The 19,500-nt window shown below is 38.4% G+C and overlaps 1 protein-coding gene across 1 annotated transcript in view; it reads left to right on the top strand.

The window, feature by feature from the left end:
- Positions 1 to 19,240, top strand: part of nsg2 (neuronal vesicle trafficking associated 2) — a 37,072-nt gene extending 17,832 nt beyond the window's left edge. The window contains exons 4-5 of the mRNA XM_068715739.1: positions 15,210 to 15,320; positions 17,725 to 19,240. Of these exons, the coding sequence (XP_068571840.1) occupies positions 15,210 to 15,320; positions 17,725 to 17,922 (309 nt within the window). The 3' untranslated portion in view covers positions 17,923 to 19,240. The remainder of the gene's footprint in view (positions 1 to 15,209; positions 15,321 to 17,724) is intronic.
- Positions 19,241 to 19,500: the final 260 nt, after the last annotated feature.

Below are 19,500 nucleotides of genomic sequence, written 5' to 3'. Positions count from 1 at the left end.
AACCATGTTTACTGTTGAAGAAGGGAGAACATCAGAAGGAGGAGAAGAAGAAGAAGGTGGATGCCTTTTCTTTGCTGGTGTGGGAGCAACACTGACTAAACTCCTCAGCTGCATTTGGAGTACAGGAAGTGTGATGGAAGCTGAGATTATACTGTTTGTTTGCAAGTGTCGACTCCCGCTATGGTCATCCATTTTTTATCTCTACATTTAAAACTACTATTTAATTCAAATTGTTTGAGTTGTTTAAACGGATTTTCACTTGAATTTTATGCCCCAACGCATCAACAAATGTTTGTGTTTCTTGCTGCACAGTTTACTCTAATCTAGGTACATTACTCTTGTGATAAAGACAGCTCAGAATACGGTTCCAGTAATGGAGAGTGGAGAGGAAAATGGGGTGGGCGGGTGTGTAAAACCAGATTTTTACTCGGAATCTTATACTATTAACATCTACCAAAGAATTAGAAGTTATTATTATTATTATTATACAAAGCTATTGTTTAAATATACACTTCTTTTTTTTTTAAAAAGAGTCTGCAGCCACATTGATGCATCTCTGAGGTTATATTTGAGCTAAATGCTAACACCAGTATCGTTAACTTGCGCACAATAACAATGCTAACATGCGGATTAATAGCAAGTATAATGTTAACAGTGTTCATTATTTTAGTTCATCATGGTAGCGTGCTATCATTTGCTAATTAGTGCTTAAAACAAATTTTAGCTCAGGCTGATGGGAGTGTTTCAGATATTTGGTCATAAACCAATAAGCTGGACAATATGTAATTTTGACTTTTTGAAGTTTTAAAGTTCATATAAGGATCATTCAAGTTTTTTTCTGAGGTTTACATGAATGTCTGTACCGTATGTCATGGTAATCGATTCAATAGTTGTTATTTAAAGGCTCTACTTTTTTCACTCAGATGCAAAATATAGAATTTTAGCACATCTGTCATACTCATATAGAGGGGATATGTGCTGCATTCAATAGAACTCAGCGATATCGGTCATGAAATTTCAATAATTTTTCCTTTACTTTCTCTCCCTCCAATCATCTGTCCAGCTCTCACATTTGTTGGCCATTTTTCATCCTTAAACCCTCTTTTTTTCTTTCCCTCGTCATCCTGTCATAAAAAGCCAACAATCAGTGACAGCCTGCTCATGCTCTCTCATCAAATTCAACTCTGGGAAGCATTTTACAACATTTCTAACACACACGCTCACAGTTCCTGTTATAACCGCGCCAGCTCATATTGGCAGATATTCACAGACATCTTATTGTTAAAAATTGGCTTGTGATAAAATGAACTTGCCTGTTGTGATCCCCAGATCCTAGAGCCTTGGTTTGCGCACACACACTTGAAGTATAGACACGTTGAGCTGCTGACTGTCATTGTTAAATTATGAATTGGTTCACGCTGCGATGCTCAGTTTAGGCCTCAGATGAATATGATGGTTGTATTGGTTTTATGTGAGCAAGAAAAGCAGTTATCAGTGAAAAGCAGACGGGAAGAGGATGCTGTTAACAGGCTGAAAATCATAAAACTTTGTAAACGAAATCCAGTGTACAGCTGGATTGTGCAGTACGTGCGTCTTCACGCTCAGCTGAACCACAAACACTTTCCTGGTTAGGTCAGCCTGCCGAGTCAAGTCGGAGTCATTTGTCATTGAGAGGCCCACTGTGTCAGCTAACAGACACTTAGACAGGGCGGACAAAGAGACAAGTCACAATTTTCAGGAACAGATAGAAGGCAGACAGACAGATAACAACAGAGAGACATCGCTGCTGTGTGATTGATATTTGGGATGATTTGTAAGTCCAGATGGCCTCTGTTCTGCTCTACTTCTTGTTTCATATCCCGTATAAAGCAGCACCTCAAAGGACAGCAGACTGTCTGCCTATCAATATCAGCAGAGGTGAATACGTATAAATCACCTGTTTTACCGATTCAATATACGAGGAACTGATATTTCTGTATGTTCAATTTGATCTCAAAGCTCCATCTAGGATTGACCATCTTGTCTTGTTTTTATACAGGGATGCGGTGCCGGCTGCATCCAAACTCTGTTGCAGAACTCAATAACTTAGTTGTTGGGGGTTGCCAATGCTAAAAATTATTTCTGAGCCTGAACGATGGCAAACAACTCCATGCAGTGTGACAGCATTAAATCTCTTGACATTCACATGCAGCCTGATTTGTTGAAGCGTTCTGTATCAGTCAGCTCAGGATAGGAATGTAACAGTCCATGATGTTTTTGAAATACCTCTGTTTTTAATTATCACAACACCATCTAATCCAATTCTGTTTTTACCAGATTTTTAGTAAGGGGATTAAATCAGGTCACAGTTGTTGTTTTTTTAGATATAATTGGTTAGATAAAAACTGCCTGCGAACATTATTATAGTCATAATCATTATAATCAATCATCGTCATTTGTATTGATACCTAGCAGGATATCTCTAAAACTTGTAAGCATATTTCAATAAAATTTGGTGGATTAGGTCATTGCCGGAGGAAACAATATTAAGAGTGTGGTGCTGATCTAGCAATATTCAAAGGATTTCTTAACATTGCAAGATAAGCATTTTGAATTTCTTTTGTTGTTGCCATTTTCTAATGAACTATTGCAGCTACTTGAATGAAAAATATATCTTGCACATGTATCTTATGATTTATGCAGGCTGTTGCTTAGCCGAGTTGTGTTGAATGCTTTCTAATTAAAAAACAAACCACTAAAAGTATATGGAGTCAATACGTTTTTTTATGGTTTACAAAATGATAGGTATAGACCATGTTTCATCATCCGTAGCTGTGTGGGTTTACAGGATTTGAAGCAAGCATTATTGTTATTACCTTTGAGAAGGTCCACCCCGAGAAAAGGACTATTTCCATGTCATGTGATATGAGGCCAGGGAGTGTGTGGCACAAAAAGTCGACTGCCCACCGTGACCTAAATACAGAAACTGCATTTAGTGTGGATCGGTCACGTCTGGCACATTCCCGATCTGCTTAACAAGGTCAGCATCGGAATCGATAATGATCCGGCGATCAACACATTCTTATTTGAATCCAAACCATGATGTTCCTAAACCTTTGTCTAAACAAACCTTAACCAGCGTTGTCAGAACAGAAATGTATTGTAGTTTGCAACAGGGCTCTAAAACAGTTTTTAAAATAAGGTATTTATTTGTTTAATTTTAGGGACATATTGTTTCCTTTATTCTTTCCCATGATATGTGGGATTGAAATGTAGTCTTCGAATTGAAGCCCTGTGCAGATATGATGAACTTTAGGCAGATAAGACTCAAAGAACAAATTCCTGCAGCTTAGAGGAGCATGCTCGTTTCATGGCCGGTCAACATCTGTTCATTCTGCCACAATACAAATGAAGACATGAGCCCATGAAAAAGCCAGGCTTTGTTCTTTCCATCTTGAAAATGATAAAGCGAAGAAGGAAAGCAAGTGTTCTTTGTGCTCCCCTGTCCTCAACCAGAGTCCTTCACTTTGCTGCTGTTCTTCTGACAAGCTGAGCCATGGGAGCAATTAGGAGATGGACAGACTGCGGATAACTAGTCTGACCCTTCCCTTCTCTGTTGTTTCCTCTTAGTTTAACATCTGTCTTTGCAATCACTCCACCTCTCTCATCATATGTTACTCATGCTGCACTCGCAGTTCAGGCATCAGGGGTATGTTTTAATTTACCATTAATCATCTTTCTGTTCAGTTATCATATTATTCATGTTCCATAGGTTTCCTATCTATATATTAAGGCTGATAAACCACATATTCTGAACATAATTTTTATTGTAAAGTGTGTTGATTGACATACCTTACTCTCCTCACTTTGAACTGACTGTGAAATGGTAAAAATGGTGTGTTAGCTCAGCAGACAGCTTAGAGTCTCACCCCATAATCTGTTTTACCCCTAAAGGTTTCCTCTCACAGACAAATCCTCACACTCCCCTCTCCCCACTGAATCATGTCCCTCTTCAAAATCTCTCCATCTACTCTAAGTACAAAAATCCTTTCTATCGGTCTCATCAACTTTTATTTCTTATACCTCTTCTCTGAACACAAATCTCTTGTGATTGTATCAGCAGGATTGTAAGGATCCCGTGATTCTCATGGCATTCGTATTATTTGCATGTGATGTTGACTGATCCAATACCTAATTTAGTTTGGTACTAACTGTAAATGACTCTGAATAAGAGCGCAACACAAACATCTAAAATATTATTCAAAAATCATGCAGTAAACTCTATGCCACCTTAAGAGGTAACACAAGTATAGCATTTGTTAATAATAATAATAATAATAATTATACTGCTACTGCTACATTTGTCAAAGAAATCTAGATATTAAAAAATGAAATGCAAGAATTTTAATTAAATTACTGAAAATAATAACTAGTTAAAACATATATAGGACAAAAACAATGTTTCCTAATTTACCAAACTATTAAAAAATAAGACTTGAATTTCAAATAATCTAATAATCTGTCAAAGCTACTTGCAAAGTTACACACATTAAGAGTGACAAAGTAGCAACCCAGCATGTTATGCTGGGTTGCTCGTAAACACTCGTACACACGCACGCACACACACACACACACACACACACACACACACACACACACACACACACACGCACACACACACACACACACACACACACACACACAGCTCTTTACGTGGTGAACATATGCAGGTACATAAAAAATACCCAGGAGACTGAGAGCTGGGGATACATTAGAGTAATGAACCTTGTCTTATGATGTAAACAACATTTTAGAGGTGTGCTAAATGTCCTGTGTGTGAGTGTGTGTATGTGTGTGTGTGTGTGTGTGTGTGTGTGTGTGTGCGTGTGCGTGTGTGTGTGTGTGTGCGTGTGCATGTCGAAGAGGGTCCCATCATTAATAATATCTCCTCTCTTGCAACGTCTTCATCCAGCAGAGAAGCAGCTGATTAGCAAATCCAATCCAGATGTTTAGTGTCTCCTCAGAGACGTATTACTGATTCATAATTAGTTTCTCTTTGAGTGTGTTTTTGTGTGTGTGCGCTCATGTGTTCACATTATTGGCTGCATTTGGATTTATTCTCACTATTGATTAGTACTGTCTATTTCCTTAGTGCACATGTTTTATAGGGGTGAGGGTAAGTATCAGATCATATTTTAACAGTAACTGTCCCTGGAAAAGGGAAACGTGATGTTTATTCATTGTGCTATTGTTTTATGCATTTTCTGTCTTTGTCTCGTCACCCTTTTTTGTCAATTCCAGCCCTGTCCCTACCATACAACAAAACTGCATTGTGAATCACGTTTTGAGGGAAACATATTTTGGCGTGGATTACGTTTGCTTTTGAAGTATCACAAATAAGTTTCAAATGGCTCTGATAAATCCGCACAGGGAGGAGGTCAGAGTGGCGGTGGATCCTGTGTGAATCATACATGTGATGCTCATGCATAGCCAAGTACTTTTGTTGCGTTTCGGGTTTTTTCAGTTTTGTAGTAATTTTAAGACAAATCCTGATGCTTTTTTACTAAACGTACCAAGTGATTTGGTTGACTAAATGAAATTAAGCAGGTTTGTAGCATTCTGTTTTTTGCTGTTTTGTATTGTTTTCCATGTTTTAAACTCTTTCAAACTGCAACCGTAATCCGGAAGCAAATATGTTTCCCTTGAAACATAATTGAGAGTGCAGTTTAGTTGTATGGAAAGTAATTTTATTGGTAACAGTGTTGGTCATTTTAAGGCCCCCTGCTGTTTGGAGTCTATACCCCAAGAACACATTCTCCTCTAACCAATATAACAGTATGCTCAGACAAAACCTTTGAAGCTTTGTCTCCATAGAGACCTTGCTTAATTGGGATATATTAGCATAATTAGCATCTATCTACTGCTGAACATGCACTGTTTCACTGTGCACTGAACTATTGAATTCTGTGTGCATATGTGAGATTTTTTTGTAACTGCAAAACAATGGACGTAAAACCTTACAATAACGCTATATATATACACACACACACACACACTCACACACACACACCCACAAAACCCCTTTAATATTCCAGTCCATCCCTCTCATTGTACAACTAACCTTGTGTTATCTCGAAAAATATTTCTAAAAAGCATTATTCCTGAGAAAAGGCCTGGAACAGTTATTTGAGATTGTAAAGAGCTCTCTGACAAATAGAACAAGTCACCATACAGCAATTACCTTTTAGTGGCCGTAGTTAATATTTGTATCTCTTGTCTCAGAGCGGTTGGATCCTTCGTGATTGCATCAGAAATGTTTAATTTTTACTCGTTGAATTGACTCATATGGATGTGCTTTAAGATGACTAAAAACTTTTATTTTTTAACTGAGATCGCCATGATCTGCACAAGTCAGTTGTTACACATGTAATGCTGTATCTGAATGGTATATCGTCCTTATAGCTTGAACACACAGTTTTTAGGAGGCAGAGCCCTCAGTTTGCTACTGCAAGTCAGTGCAATGTGCCAACCTGGTTTAAAAGGAAAGTCAGCAAGTCTAGCGCTTTTATGGAGGAGGCTACAGAGGACGTTCAAAGTACAAAGTGTTAGTAAGTCATTCACCTCTGAGTGTGCACAACCACACAGAGGGAGATTATATTTGTTCATACCAGACCTTGTGCATTTATGTATTTTTTCTGTATATTTGGCGAATCTTTCTCAATCCTGGAATTCTGTGATCCAAGACTGGTGTATTCTACATACACACCCTGATGTAGCTTTACCGAGGGAGCTGTTTCTTTATTGCATTCATGAGACCTTTATACAAAATGGTACATCTATAATAAAATACACTCACATATAACAAAAAAACAGCATCAGCACTTCATAAGTATCCACTAAAACCATGTTCTATTAATTGTTTCTGGAAAATATTGAACAACGTAGCTTATTGACCTCACCAGACGAAACCTCACAAAACCTCCCGCAAAGCTCTGAAGGAGACGTGCTCTTGTGTGCTGACCTGAGATCAGAGGAAAATCTTGTCTTTTGTCAGGTTGGCATTTAACCCTTTGTGTTTCCATCGGAGATGCGATGCATCTCGTCAGTGGAGTGTTTGCACTTTGTTGCCACAGTACTGTAGCTGTGCTCGTTTCAACCAGATAGCCAGTCCTCGAGAGCCCCAATCCCCGTACACGTCTCCTTGGCATCCCTCTTCCCCATCTCAGATGCTGCGCTCTGAGGTAGCTGGCTCCCCAGAGATCCCTGCTTTGAGAGTTGTCTTTGTTTCACTGACTAATAACAAAGAGATCTTTGCACCAAGACACTTTAAGAGCAAAGAGTTTTGCAGTCACCCCTGCAAAAATCTTCCTGGAGGAAAATCAATGAAATAAAACAACTGTCTTTTCTGGCATACAACTCTAGAAAAATCAATTTCTCTTGAACTGTGGTAGTAGTATTTTTAGGTGTGTGTACTTTACATTTTGTGCTTTATACTGCTACTTCACTGCATTTCAAAGGGGTATATTGTACTTTTTACTTCAATACATTTATGTAACAGCTACAGTTACTATACTTTTCATGCTTAACAAACCAGTGGTTCACAATCTTTCTGGCTTGTGCCCCTTTTCACCTTTCAGATTTGTATGATTTCTCCACAGATCTTATTGATCACCTCATGACCCCTTAGATTTACTTTGTGACCCTTTGATGGGGGCCCAAAGTAAGTTGGGCACCACTGGACTAAACTACAGAACTATATAAAATGTTGGTAAAACTAGCTCCAGTATATACAAAACTATGCAAAAGCATTCACCTAATAGTATAATATATATACATAGTCACAATTTTTCTGCACGAGTACTTTTACTTTAAATAAGTACATTTTTCTTTTAATACTGCTGAAGTTATACTTAAAGTTGCTGTCAGGAGGTCACAAGGTCTAGAAATATCTTATGGACCCCAAATGATGACTGCTATCTTGTTCCAGACTGTACCAGCTGCCAGTTATCTAATGCCCTTATCCACGACCGACACATTTATATTTCATGCACCGTCACAGAGTAGCTGGGGGCTCTGTGTTTTGCTCAAGGACATGCAGGGATCAAACACATGACCTTTCATTTATCGGTTGTAGATTTCAACCACTTGCCCTCACAGGTATGCGGTTACCGGCTTCATTAATTCATCATTGCAAAATTGCCTAGGAGAATATTTCATTTACATTTTTATGTAGCTAGCTGATCCCTGACTTAAACGCTTATACATGTGATGGATAGGTGGGGGCTTAGTGTCTTGATGACACTTAAGCGGGACACATTTCCATCTAACTGTTGGTTCCAGAGGGAATGAATAAAGAATATTTTTTTACTATTTTAAACATATAATGTAGGACCAGTTTTTTTTCTGATGTCAGTTAAGATTATGGCTGCAAAAAATATTTTTATTATCTGAGGTTTACACTATAAAATACAGGAAAATAGTCCAGAGAATGTTTTGCCATTTTTACTTGACAAATACGCCTTTTTTTGACAGAACACATTTTGATGTCACAGCAGTAAAAGCCCAGTTTGTTGTGTGTCCAAATATACTTGGACAATACAGCTGATTGTGATTTGAATTGGCTGCCATGGAAGCAACAGTTAATTTTAACTTGTGTCCTTTTTGTATGGTTTCGTCCACACACAAAACAACACATTGTTGAAACACAACAACGTTGTTAAAATTAAGCCATTTAGAAAAGACGCTCAGTAGGTGTGTCAAACAGGTTATAAACAAACCAACAATTTAGAATATCAAATTACCTAAATGAATCAAGGATTTATTATTGTCATTATATAATAAAGGATTGCACAATGAAACCCCTTCACAATACACACACAGAAAATATATGAACAGATTTTGAAAATGTTTAAATTACAGTAACATCAAAATAATAAAATAGAGCAAACTATATAAAAGTAGCACTAAAGGAAGAAATTAAAAGAAAAACTTATATTTACAAGGAATATATAAAGTTACATATGTGTTTGTGCACTATTAATTTTGTTAATAATATCTCACAGTGACAGAACAAGAAAACTGTGTACGTCCAACTATCGAAATAGTCTAGGTCAAATTTGACCCAGAATATAGTCCGTAAATGTCGATGGATAATTTACAATAGACATATCCCAATTTTCCAATTAACTTGGTGAGCACAATGCTTATATAAAATATCGATGGCCAAATCTTTAAGGGGCATTCCCTAACGTTTACCGGTAAATCTGGTGGACATATAAAAGCAGCAAACTGTCTTTTGCTGCCATCTGACCAGTGACCTTTACGCTTCTGTTTTTTAGTTTGTCCTTTTAGAGGATGCTTTCTCTCCGCACTAGCTCACCCTGTCACAGAGTTCATTCATTTCATTAATCAACAAACTTAGCCTAAAGGCATCAGAGGTTATTACAGCCAAGATAAAATGTGTTTAATATTAGAACTTTCTCATTTTATATTAATAGCTCTTTTTTATGCATGTATCCTGATGTGTCAGCACAAAGCTTCACTGTAGAGCAGAAGAAAATAATCCATGAACATTTAGGGAATTGAGCTGCCTGTTGTGCTGCTATAGAGAAGGTGTCAGAGGGTAATAGGAAGATCAATGAAAAATAGTGGTTCATGCTTCCATCAGTGATGTATTGATTGATGCATCAACCAACATCCCACTGTGTTTGCTGCCTGCCTGCCTCTCGGTCTGTCTGTCTCTGTCACCTTCTTCTAAGAGAGGGAACGAGCTTCTCCATCTGCCTCTGGATCTCCATCACTCGCTCTCTGTCTGCCTTACGCTCACTGCTTCATTGTCTCTGTCATCTCCTCCTTTATTTCTCACTTGGCTCCCTTTGTCACGCTGTTATCTGTTTTTATCAGCATAATTTTTCCTCTCTCACACCACTCTCCTGTCACACACCCAACTTCCCGTTCTCTCGCTCAAGCACACGCTTACATATTCTCCTCTTTTCCTCAAGCGAATATGAGAAGGTGTCTGCTCCCCCCATATAGCCCGTCAACTTCCAGTAGTGAGAGTGTGGGCGGTGTGTTGCATTCTAACATAGCATGGTGTAAAAAAAAAGGGAAAGAAATCATATGTTGAAAGGGGGTGAAATAGGCTGTGAAGAAGAACATCCATTAAGGAAACTGCCTTTGAATTTACTATATCTGTACAGCCGTAAATAATCAAAGGGAAGAGTATTTTGTGGAAAATATCAATTATAAATCAATTATTTTATACAACCCAGAATGAGTCAACGTTAGAAAAAGTAAGCAGGTGGTGTGTGTTGAAAGATGTGGATAAACATAAACAATAGGTAGACTGAGGATGCTTAATCTGCAGTCAGAGATGAGAGGAACAATCCTACTGGATCTGTTATTATCCGGTGTGATTGTTTGTCTTATATGTGCTTGAATATATGCAGTATAATAAAAGCAATTGACAGAAAAAAATAGTGAGCAACAATTTTAAGAACCAATTAAATATAAATTGTTAAGATATAATGCAGTCCAGCCTCTCAATTGTGAATACTAGCCACTTTTCACATCAGCGAAATATATTCAAATGTTAAAAAATGTCTTTAGGAAGTTTAGCAGGTTTAAGTCCAGGAATCTTTGTCCTTTGTTAAACTGAACATTTTCAGGTTTTTGATTGTTGGTCAGATGTTGGGCGTCAAGAAATTCTAATAAGCATTTTTATTTTTCCATACAGTTATTTTAATTTATTTAATACACATTTTAAGTTGTCTTTGAGGTGCCACTTCAGGTTGTTTATACTATAAACAGGATGGAAATAGGATGTGATCTCTCATGTGATCTATTATGTGAACAATTTTGTTTAATTCAAATCTTGCGACTGACTTGGACTGCAACTTTGTCTGTAAAGTTTTACAGTAATATATATATATGTATATATATTTTATATAGGGATAAAAAAGAAGCAAGAGTGGAAGAGAAGATTTTCTATCAGTCCTGGGTGGATTATAGTAGGTGAAACAAATCGTGCCCAGCGGGCACGGTCACCTGCCATGCAGTCAATCCAATCGTTTTCGACGGAGCCAATTCTTGTTAAGGACATGTTGCTCTTAGTCCAAATTATAGCAGCATGCTGTGCTTCTACCTGCATCCAAGAAACAACAAACGTCTGTCTGTTAACTGCGTTTCACAGCAAACAGGATGATGGTTGTATTGGTGGTGATAGTGGTGTAGGATGGCACATACTGGAGCGCTAATGACAAAACAGCCCCATCGACTGTTCAACAGAAAATAGGATGATGTTGATGTGGGTGGGAGAAGCTGTCATATGGGAGATATTATAGCCTTGTATTGACTAAAAACATTATTTGATTGTATTGGGTTCTACTGTATTTCATTCTATTCTATTTGTATGTTGGCACATATCCAGCTGGTATCAGAAGTGTTAGAGCATTATCTCATCATAGAGGAATATTGCATCAGTACATACTAGGCAAATAAATGTATGAATCTACTTCATGCAAGGAGGGAGTCTCCATCCGTGAGCGGTAGCGTTACCCTGACAACCTCCTTCGGTTTACTGCGGGATTCAGCCAGATTATGAATAATGGAGAAAGGTCAGGATAGATTTTCAATGGATTTATACATCACATGGCCGTGGCTGCATCAACAGGGATTCTGGAGCGATTAGTTCTACTACAAAGGCGGGGTATGTTCTTAAGGGGAGATAGCAGTATATGCCACATAGAAGTGGTATACATTATCTAAATCAAAACATTAATTTGAGCTGCAGCTCAGCAGCGTGTCTTAAGTTGTTTTAGTCACGAATCAGATATTTAAACAAAATGAATAATTAATGAAAATATGATGATGAAAGTAAGAGACATTCCCATCCTCAATTATGTCTCATAAGTTGGTGCAGCAATTCTTGACGATTGTATGGTGAGCACTTCTGTTCTAGAAACTGCTCAGAAACACAGATAGTGTCAACATACTTCAGCCATAAATTCTCTGAATGCAATCGGGCTCTAGTTTGAGGCTGCGATTATCCCAGAAGACACAACCGGTAAATTTATACAGTATGTTACAAAAAATGGTCTAACTATATAAAATAGCTACTAATGGTACTAAAATCATCACATATGAATATAATTGAACTCAGTGGATCCACAAGAGCCTCAGCTTTCCAGTCATACCCAATTTATGCAATTCCTAGACTGTTTAGAGACCCCAGTATGCAGAAATATTCAAATACACCATTTTTGGAATAGGAAGAAACAACACAATTACACTGCATGCAAAAAGCTGCATGGTTTTTGCCCAAAACTGACTGGGATTAGCATAAAGTGGACATGTATGTAAAGTGGAGACTCATGGGTACCAATAGAACCCGTTTTACTTCAGAGATGAGCGGTCAAGGGACCCTTTTGAAAATGGCCATGACATTTTTTTCTGACAGATCAAATATTTTGCAAGAAGAAGTTTAAATCAATGAATGATTGTCTGAACAACTATTTCAAGATGGGTGGGCTACACAGACAAATAAATGTGTGCAGTCGTAATTTCCTTCATTTTAATTGTGCAAAAAAGCAAATCTCTTCAGTCATTAGCAACTTAAGTCTTCGTTTCATGTTTCAAAGTGGTGCAAAGTTGGGTTTCCACATGAATAAAACGCTGATTGCTCGCTGCCTGATATTAGGAGCTTTACAGTAATCCCTCTCCTTAATAAGCTGTTTCATATGCCTCATGATTCAAAAAGGGGGTCAGAGTGAGTCTTAATCATTCATTCTACGTCTGTTTCTTCTCCAAAAGGCGGGTTGTCATGACTTTCAATGTGTTCTTTTAATGTATCACAGTGTGTGATGTGGGAGATGTAATTTAGAGAATGTCAGCAGCTACCAAGGCTGAGAGTCGTGTCCCCCAGTTGACACCAAGTAAACAGTCACTTAGCTTGCGTGTCCCTGTCCACCCCCATAACGCTGATGGAGACTAATGATCACACCCATGTGTAATTGCTGTGACGTCTCACGGTGACAGATCATATAGAGCAATAAATCGGGAACAGCTTTAAGCCCAATCCAGGGATGGAAATTAGAAACATTCATCCATTATGGAAGGTTCTATGTTTTTTCAACTCGCTCACTGGGAGTCTGGAAGTCAGACTTTTCATTTTGGAGCGTGTGGGGGAAACGGATACAAGCATGCACAACAGACATATCTACACTGGCATTTGTGACTTGGCAGACGGTACAGTTTTTAAACACAGCTATCCTTTGCAATTGATTTGCATATTTCTAATTAAATGCTCGCTCAGAAGGACCCAATCAGGATGTCAAGTAGAAAGTAGGAGGAAATAAATCCTTTTATATGTTAATCTGCTCTACTACAACATTATGTGGCCTGCCAGGGAAATTAATATTTCACACCTCAAGTTACACAGAGGTATTTGCACAGAAATAAATGTGTTATTCCATCATTTTAGATTAGCTGTGCTTTTTGGCTGCTATTAAGCATTTTTCACACTGCAGATGTATTTGGATTGCTGATAACATTTCATAGTTCCTTGTTGTGAAAACTGACCTGAACATTTTGGTTTGTTCCGGCTTTTTTAACTAATATGTTTTCTTCATGCCATACATTGAAAGGCTTAATTTGCACACTTGAAGACCTCAAAGCTGCTTGCAATCTCAAACAAATGCAATCTATAAATCAGTTTGCCACCTTCCTATTTACAAGACGATAAGGAAGAGCTTTCTTTTTTCTTTCTTCTGCTTCTTGCAGAAAACAGCTGGGAGCTAATTGATTTCTCTCGTTGACTTGAGTGCACTGACACAACTGATTGATTCATTAGTCTGAAGCAAAAATAACATAAACAACAACTGAAATCCATTGCAGTTACACTCCCACGATAATCAACACCAGAGTCCATATGGATTGTCATTACCGGCTGGGCTGAATTTAACATTTATATACTGTATATAATAATAAGGGAAATATTTATGCAAATTAAGATCAAACAATCAAATCGATGTTCAATGCTATGGCATTGTCGTGCATTTCACAAGACAAAACCCTCACATTAAACGCAATAACTTTTATAGTTTTTATAAAAAAATTGCTTGAAAAAATAAATAGACATAAAACAGTCGTAAAACATAAAAAAATCATTTAGCAAGATGTCCAAATGCTCTAGATATACAGTATGTATATATGCAAAAACTATAGACAAAAGCCAATTGAATGTAATGTCATGATATTAGTCCACTGAGACCCGATACACACATATTGATTATGGCCCAGTCCTAATTCAGTAGGTCTTTATGGAGACACAGCTTGTCATAATGAAGTCCTTTATATTAAGCTCACATCACATGACAACATTTCCCCATCTGCATGACAGGAGGTGATATCTTTTAGGATTACAAGAAGATTTTACGTAAGCCGAGACAAGTCTGCTGCAGCTTTAGTGCTCTTTTACTTTTGTAGAACATTTGTAATCAAACGAGGGAACTTCTGAAAACTTTTTAAGCATATTAATTAAACCATTATTTATTTAAGAAACCTAATGAGAAGATCATATTTGCAATAGGACTTTTTCACTGAAGACATTCTTTTTAACATGTCACAGTAGGAAAAGCACAGGTCTAAACGATGGACTTAAAGACAGCTGAATTACATTTAGCTGCTTCACTTTCAGGCTCGTGGTATTGTGCATGCTGGGTCACTGGCTTGCTGTCATGGCTTACTGGGACACTTGAAAAGAACAGAGCCATTGTTCATGTTATTAGTAGCACCGGTGCTTTTCCTATTATGATAAATCTGTTGTGCGAAGGGTCTATTATACTATGAGGCACAGGTCTTGGCACCCTCTCACAACCTGAGTCATCCATCACGCAACTCAACAGGAACACCTTGCCTTGAGGAGCCATTCACCTCAGTCAGCAGCATCTTACTGTACCTGGTCTTATGACCACACACACACACACACACACACACACACACACACACACACACACACACACACACACACACACACACACACACACAACACACACTCCATCTTTTTCACTGTCTAACCCTACCCTGCCTCACATATATAAGACACACACTCTCAATCCTGCTCTATTGCTCTGGCATACACACACACACACACACACACACACACACACACACACACACACACACACACACACACACACACAGACAATGACCAGCGTTTGTCCTCCCCCCAGGTGACGATTCTAATCATCCTGGCCCTGGCCTTCCTCGCCTGCATCGTGTTCCTGGTGGTTTATAAAGCCTTCACCTACGACCACGCCTGCCCAGATGGATTCATTTACAAGGTAAGACCTATAAGTGGCTAGTATTTCATTTTACGGCGTTACAACACACCTACTCACAGTTCAGAGAAAGTCAGGTGGTTAACAGGGCAGCTGGAAAGTACACAGGGTTGAATGTAAGCCTACACAGGATGAGTAAAGTGGAGCTGCAACTACGGGTAATGATCATTTTAATTATTGATACATTTTTTTTATTGGATTTTTGAGTTTATAAAATATCTCAAAATAGGTAGAAATGTCTAACAAAATTGACAGGTTCCATTGTCAGATCACTCGTTTTGTCGAACCAAAAACCAAAAGATAGAGAAAAGAAGCAAATTTCAGACACTTGAACGAGGAAGGGTTAATTGATTAATTTGTGTTTGCTACTTGTCAATCAATTAAAGTTAAAGTTTGACATTTTGGGAGACAATTCTTATTTGCTTTCTATTTGAGTTAGAGAAGACAGATATTACTCCCATATCTGTGTCCATTGAATATGAAGTTGCAGACAGTAGCTGGTTAGTTTATCTTAATTTAACGCAAAGACTTGAAACAGGGTGAAAGAGTCCAAATCAACTCTAAAGCTTACTAATTAGAGCATTTATTCCATCCAAAAAACAAAGACTAAGTGCAATAATTTGCCATGTTACGAGGGGTTTAATCTCTATCAAAAGTTTTTGCATTCATACATCGAAGATTTTGGTATCAGAAGCACTGTGGTTTCCGTTTGTAGACAAGTAATATTGACAAATCAGGTTTGAGCAGGCTGTGGTTGAATGAAGGTAAACAGTCCGTGTGGAGATCAAAAGAAGCAGAACGCATTACGAAATGCAATCTCGAAACCCGTCTGGCAATGATTTAGATTTTTATTAGTTTAAAATCTGCTTGTAAACTGGCTACTTGTGAAACAATCTGGTCAAGTTGCAAATTGGATAGTAAACCATGAGAAACACACGGAAAAGAAAGTTAATCAGTGAACTTTGGAGATTCTGGCAGGGGGATTTTGTTATTTTTGAACAGAGCCAAACTATCTGTTTTGTCTCGTTTTTCTTTGTCTCGTGTTTCCAGTCTTCAAAATAGAGTCTCCTTCTCCAGGCTTTACATTTAATGGACAGATATGAGAGTGGTATCAATGTTCTCAAAATTAATAAACGTATTTCACTAATTTATTTCTTAAGTAATTGACCAATTCTATAGTTATATATCCTCTAAACCTAAGTGTCCTTGCGCAAGGCACTGAATCCTCTCTGCCATCTCCCTCTCTACAGTCTTTCCTATCTAAATACAGAATTAAAGGGGAGCACATTGCCCAGTCACCTCAACTCCCGTCCTACTTTGACTCATTTATGAGGTCATGTTAGAGGAAGCTAACCAGGCTCATAAGACAGGCAATCATCAATCAGTGATATCAGTGATTTTTTTTATGACCAGTATAATTAAGTGTAATTTAGGCTTTTGTTCCCTGACACAGAAGCCAAAGAAAGAGACTCTATTGAGGCTGCTCGCATATGTCATTAGCCATGTCGACTATTAGATGCAAATTAGACTTACTGCCTATTGGACAATAATGACTACGTTATGATTACTAACCCACAATTTATATGGATTTGGTCATTAAAAAAATGGCTCATACAGACATTCTTATCCAACAATATGCTTTCCAGATATACATAGTATTAGTGTTGAATCTTTAAAGTTTTGCAGCATGTGACGGAGACAGCCTCTCCTCTCCTCTCCCCTCCCCTCCTCTCCTCTCCTCTCCCCTCCTCTCCTCTCCTCTCCTCTCCTCAAGTTTGTACTTTGCGAGAGGTCACCTTGTCTGTGTCTCTGGACAAATCAGGTCTTTAACGGTGGAATAAATCTAGTTTCAGGCCCAAAGCCTCAGCAGGGGGTCTGCCTGCAGTCTGCAAAGGTATTATTAGCAGTGTCACACGTATGTTCACCGGGTGCAAAAGTGTAGATAGAAAAACTTGCACTCGCTCACCCAATATGTCACAAACTGCAAAAAAGGTTATTAATGTGTACACACTAAAGCACATTCAAATGCTCTATGAACTCAAAATACACTAATATGCACATGCACTACAGTATTATGCCCTGTGGGTCCCCTCCCCTCCAAATGTTCCTGCATAGAGCTATACTATTAGATTCAGTTATGTAAATGGCTTCTTGTATTTCTTCCCTTTTCCCTCTAATAAAAACAGGAATGTATAAAAATACAGATTGTAGGCTCAGTGCTGGCTGTCCTCCCCCCCACCCCCATCCCCCATCCCATCATTTGAAGTTCTTTTTTGTTAGTTTTGGTCATTGTTTTGGATCATTGAGAAATTTGTTTTTGTTTTATTTCTCTGCTGGTGAATGATGCAACTACAGACCTGTAATTATTTTTTTTATATATATTTCTTTTTCTCTTTCTCCCTCACAGCACAAGAGGTGTATCCCAGCGTCTCTGGAGGCCTATTACGCTGCCCAGGATGCTAACTCGAGGGGCCGTTTCTACACAGTGATCAGCCACTACAGCATGGCCAAGCAGACCACCTCGCACTCTGTCTCCCCCTGGCTGCCCGGAGGGGCGGCGGGGCAGCAGCATGATGCTAAACCGCCCACTGGCGAGGGCCACTGAGTTAGCCGAGCGGTGTTGTAAACACATGCAAGACGATGAAGAAACACAGACACAGGCAGATAGAGACACGCGCACGCACACACACACACACACACACACACACACACACACACACACACACACACACACACACACAAACATGTAGGTGAACATTTTTCGTAGATATAGATAAAAGAGACGCACAACAGATACAAATACAGTATAACGCCAGTATAGAGTGAAAACATGCATGCAGGCATAAAAACACACAAGCTAAGTCATATTCTGATTTCCCTTGACTGCCCATTTATGTGCTCACTCCCTTATTGGGGGGCATTTCCCATTGAACCTTTGCCATCTTGGGATTATCATCGTCTGCTGATACACACTCCCACATACAAACACAAACACAGTCTGCTCTCTCGTTACCATGTTTTTAAACCCTTCCTCTAATTTATTATTTATTGACTGTCTTGATATATTTATTTTTTACTGTAATGTATGGATGATTTGTATGTGATTATCTTTGTACAAAGGCACAAGTCAATGCTGAATTTCACGCTTTCTCTTGGTGAGATTCTCTGAAGTTTGAAGTCGGTTTTTATTTGTTACTGTAGTTCATGTATTTTCATTCACGGGCCCTTTTCTCAGATCACTTCATATTCCAACCCCAAAAACTGTCAGTATGGTCTTGTATTGCTGTAACACATTTTTGAACATAACATTTTAGCTGTACTGTCTGAGGAAGGTTTGACGCCACGGTCCACATCTACAACATGTCCTGAGTTGATCAAATTAATTTTTCCATCATGGCTGTTTGATAGCTCATATACAGTGACAATTCAATGTGCTGTGTTATACATTTTAAATCCTGATATCTCCCAGTGACCCAAGCTGTACATACAACTGTGTGCTCAGGCTAGTTTTTTTTGTGCGTATGCATTGTAGTAGCTTTTATTAGGAGGTTTTTATTTCTGTTTTCACAGATCTACAATTCTTTCATGCAAGTTACTTACATATTGCTTCAGTGTTGTAGCTCCATTAAACACAATGTTGCAGATGGGAAAGGGAATACCGTGCATATCACCGTCTCTTGCCCACACTGTTATTTTCCGCTGAGATTTGCTACGTTTATTGATGGGCTTCAACTGCAGTCGAGTTCTGTTTCTGTACCGTTATTTTTCATTATGTAATGTTGGATCTGTTGTCAAGAGCGCTTTTATGAGATATTGTGATGTTGTTAGTTGATATGTAGAGATACCTGGTGTAATTTATCAGTGTGCATCCTTGTCCCTGTTCTCTTGGTTTGAATTAAAAATAAAAGAAGCTGTGACCTGTACTGTGTGTGTCTATCAGTCCCACTTACCACTGTCTCTTTAGCACTCACACAACGCCTAATGCAGCCCCGAGGCAGTGCAGAGAGGGCTTTTCATGCAGCACATTATATTATTCAGATCTTCATACTCCTACTCAAATTCATACTACATTAGATATGTATTCTGCTGTCTGTGTATAGGACGTTCCAGAGCTGCAGAGAGATTCTTTGGCTGCAATGATGACTAGCTGTGATTGACAGCAAAAAAGTACCAGAGGAATACC

This window comes from Cebidichthys violaceus, unplaced genomic scaffold, assembly GCF_023349555.1.
Source record: "Cebidichthys violaceus isolate CVI_PGR_0920_01 unplaced genomic scaffold, fCebVio1.0.p SCAF_20, whole genome shotgun sequence".
NCBI lineage: Eukaryota > Metazoa > Chordata > Actinopteri > Perciformes > Stichaeidae > Cebidichthys > Cebidichthys violaceus.
Note: the sequence above shows the minus strand (reverse complement) of the source record. Positions and strands in the feature narration are given on the sequence as shown.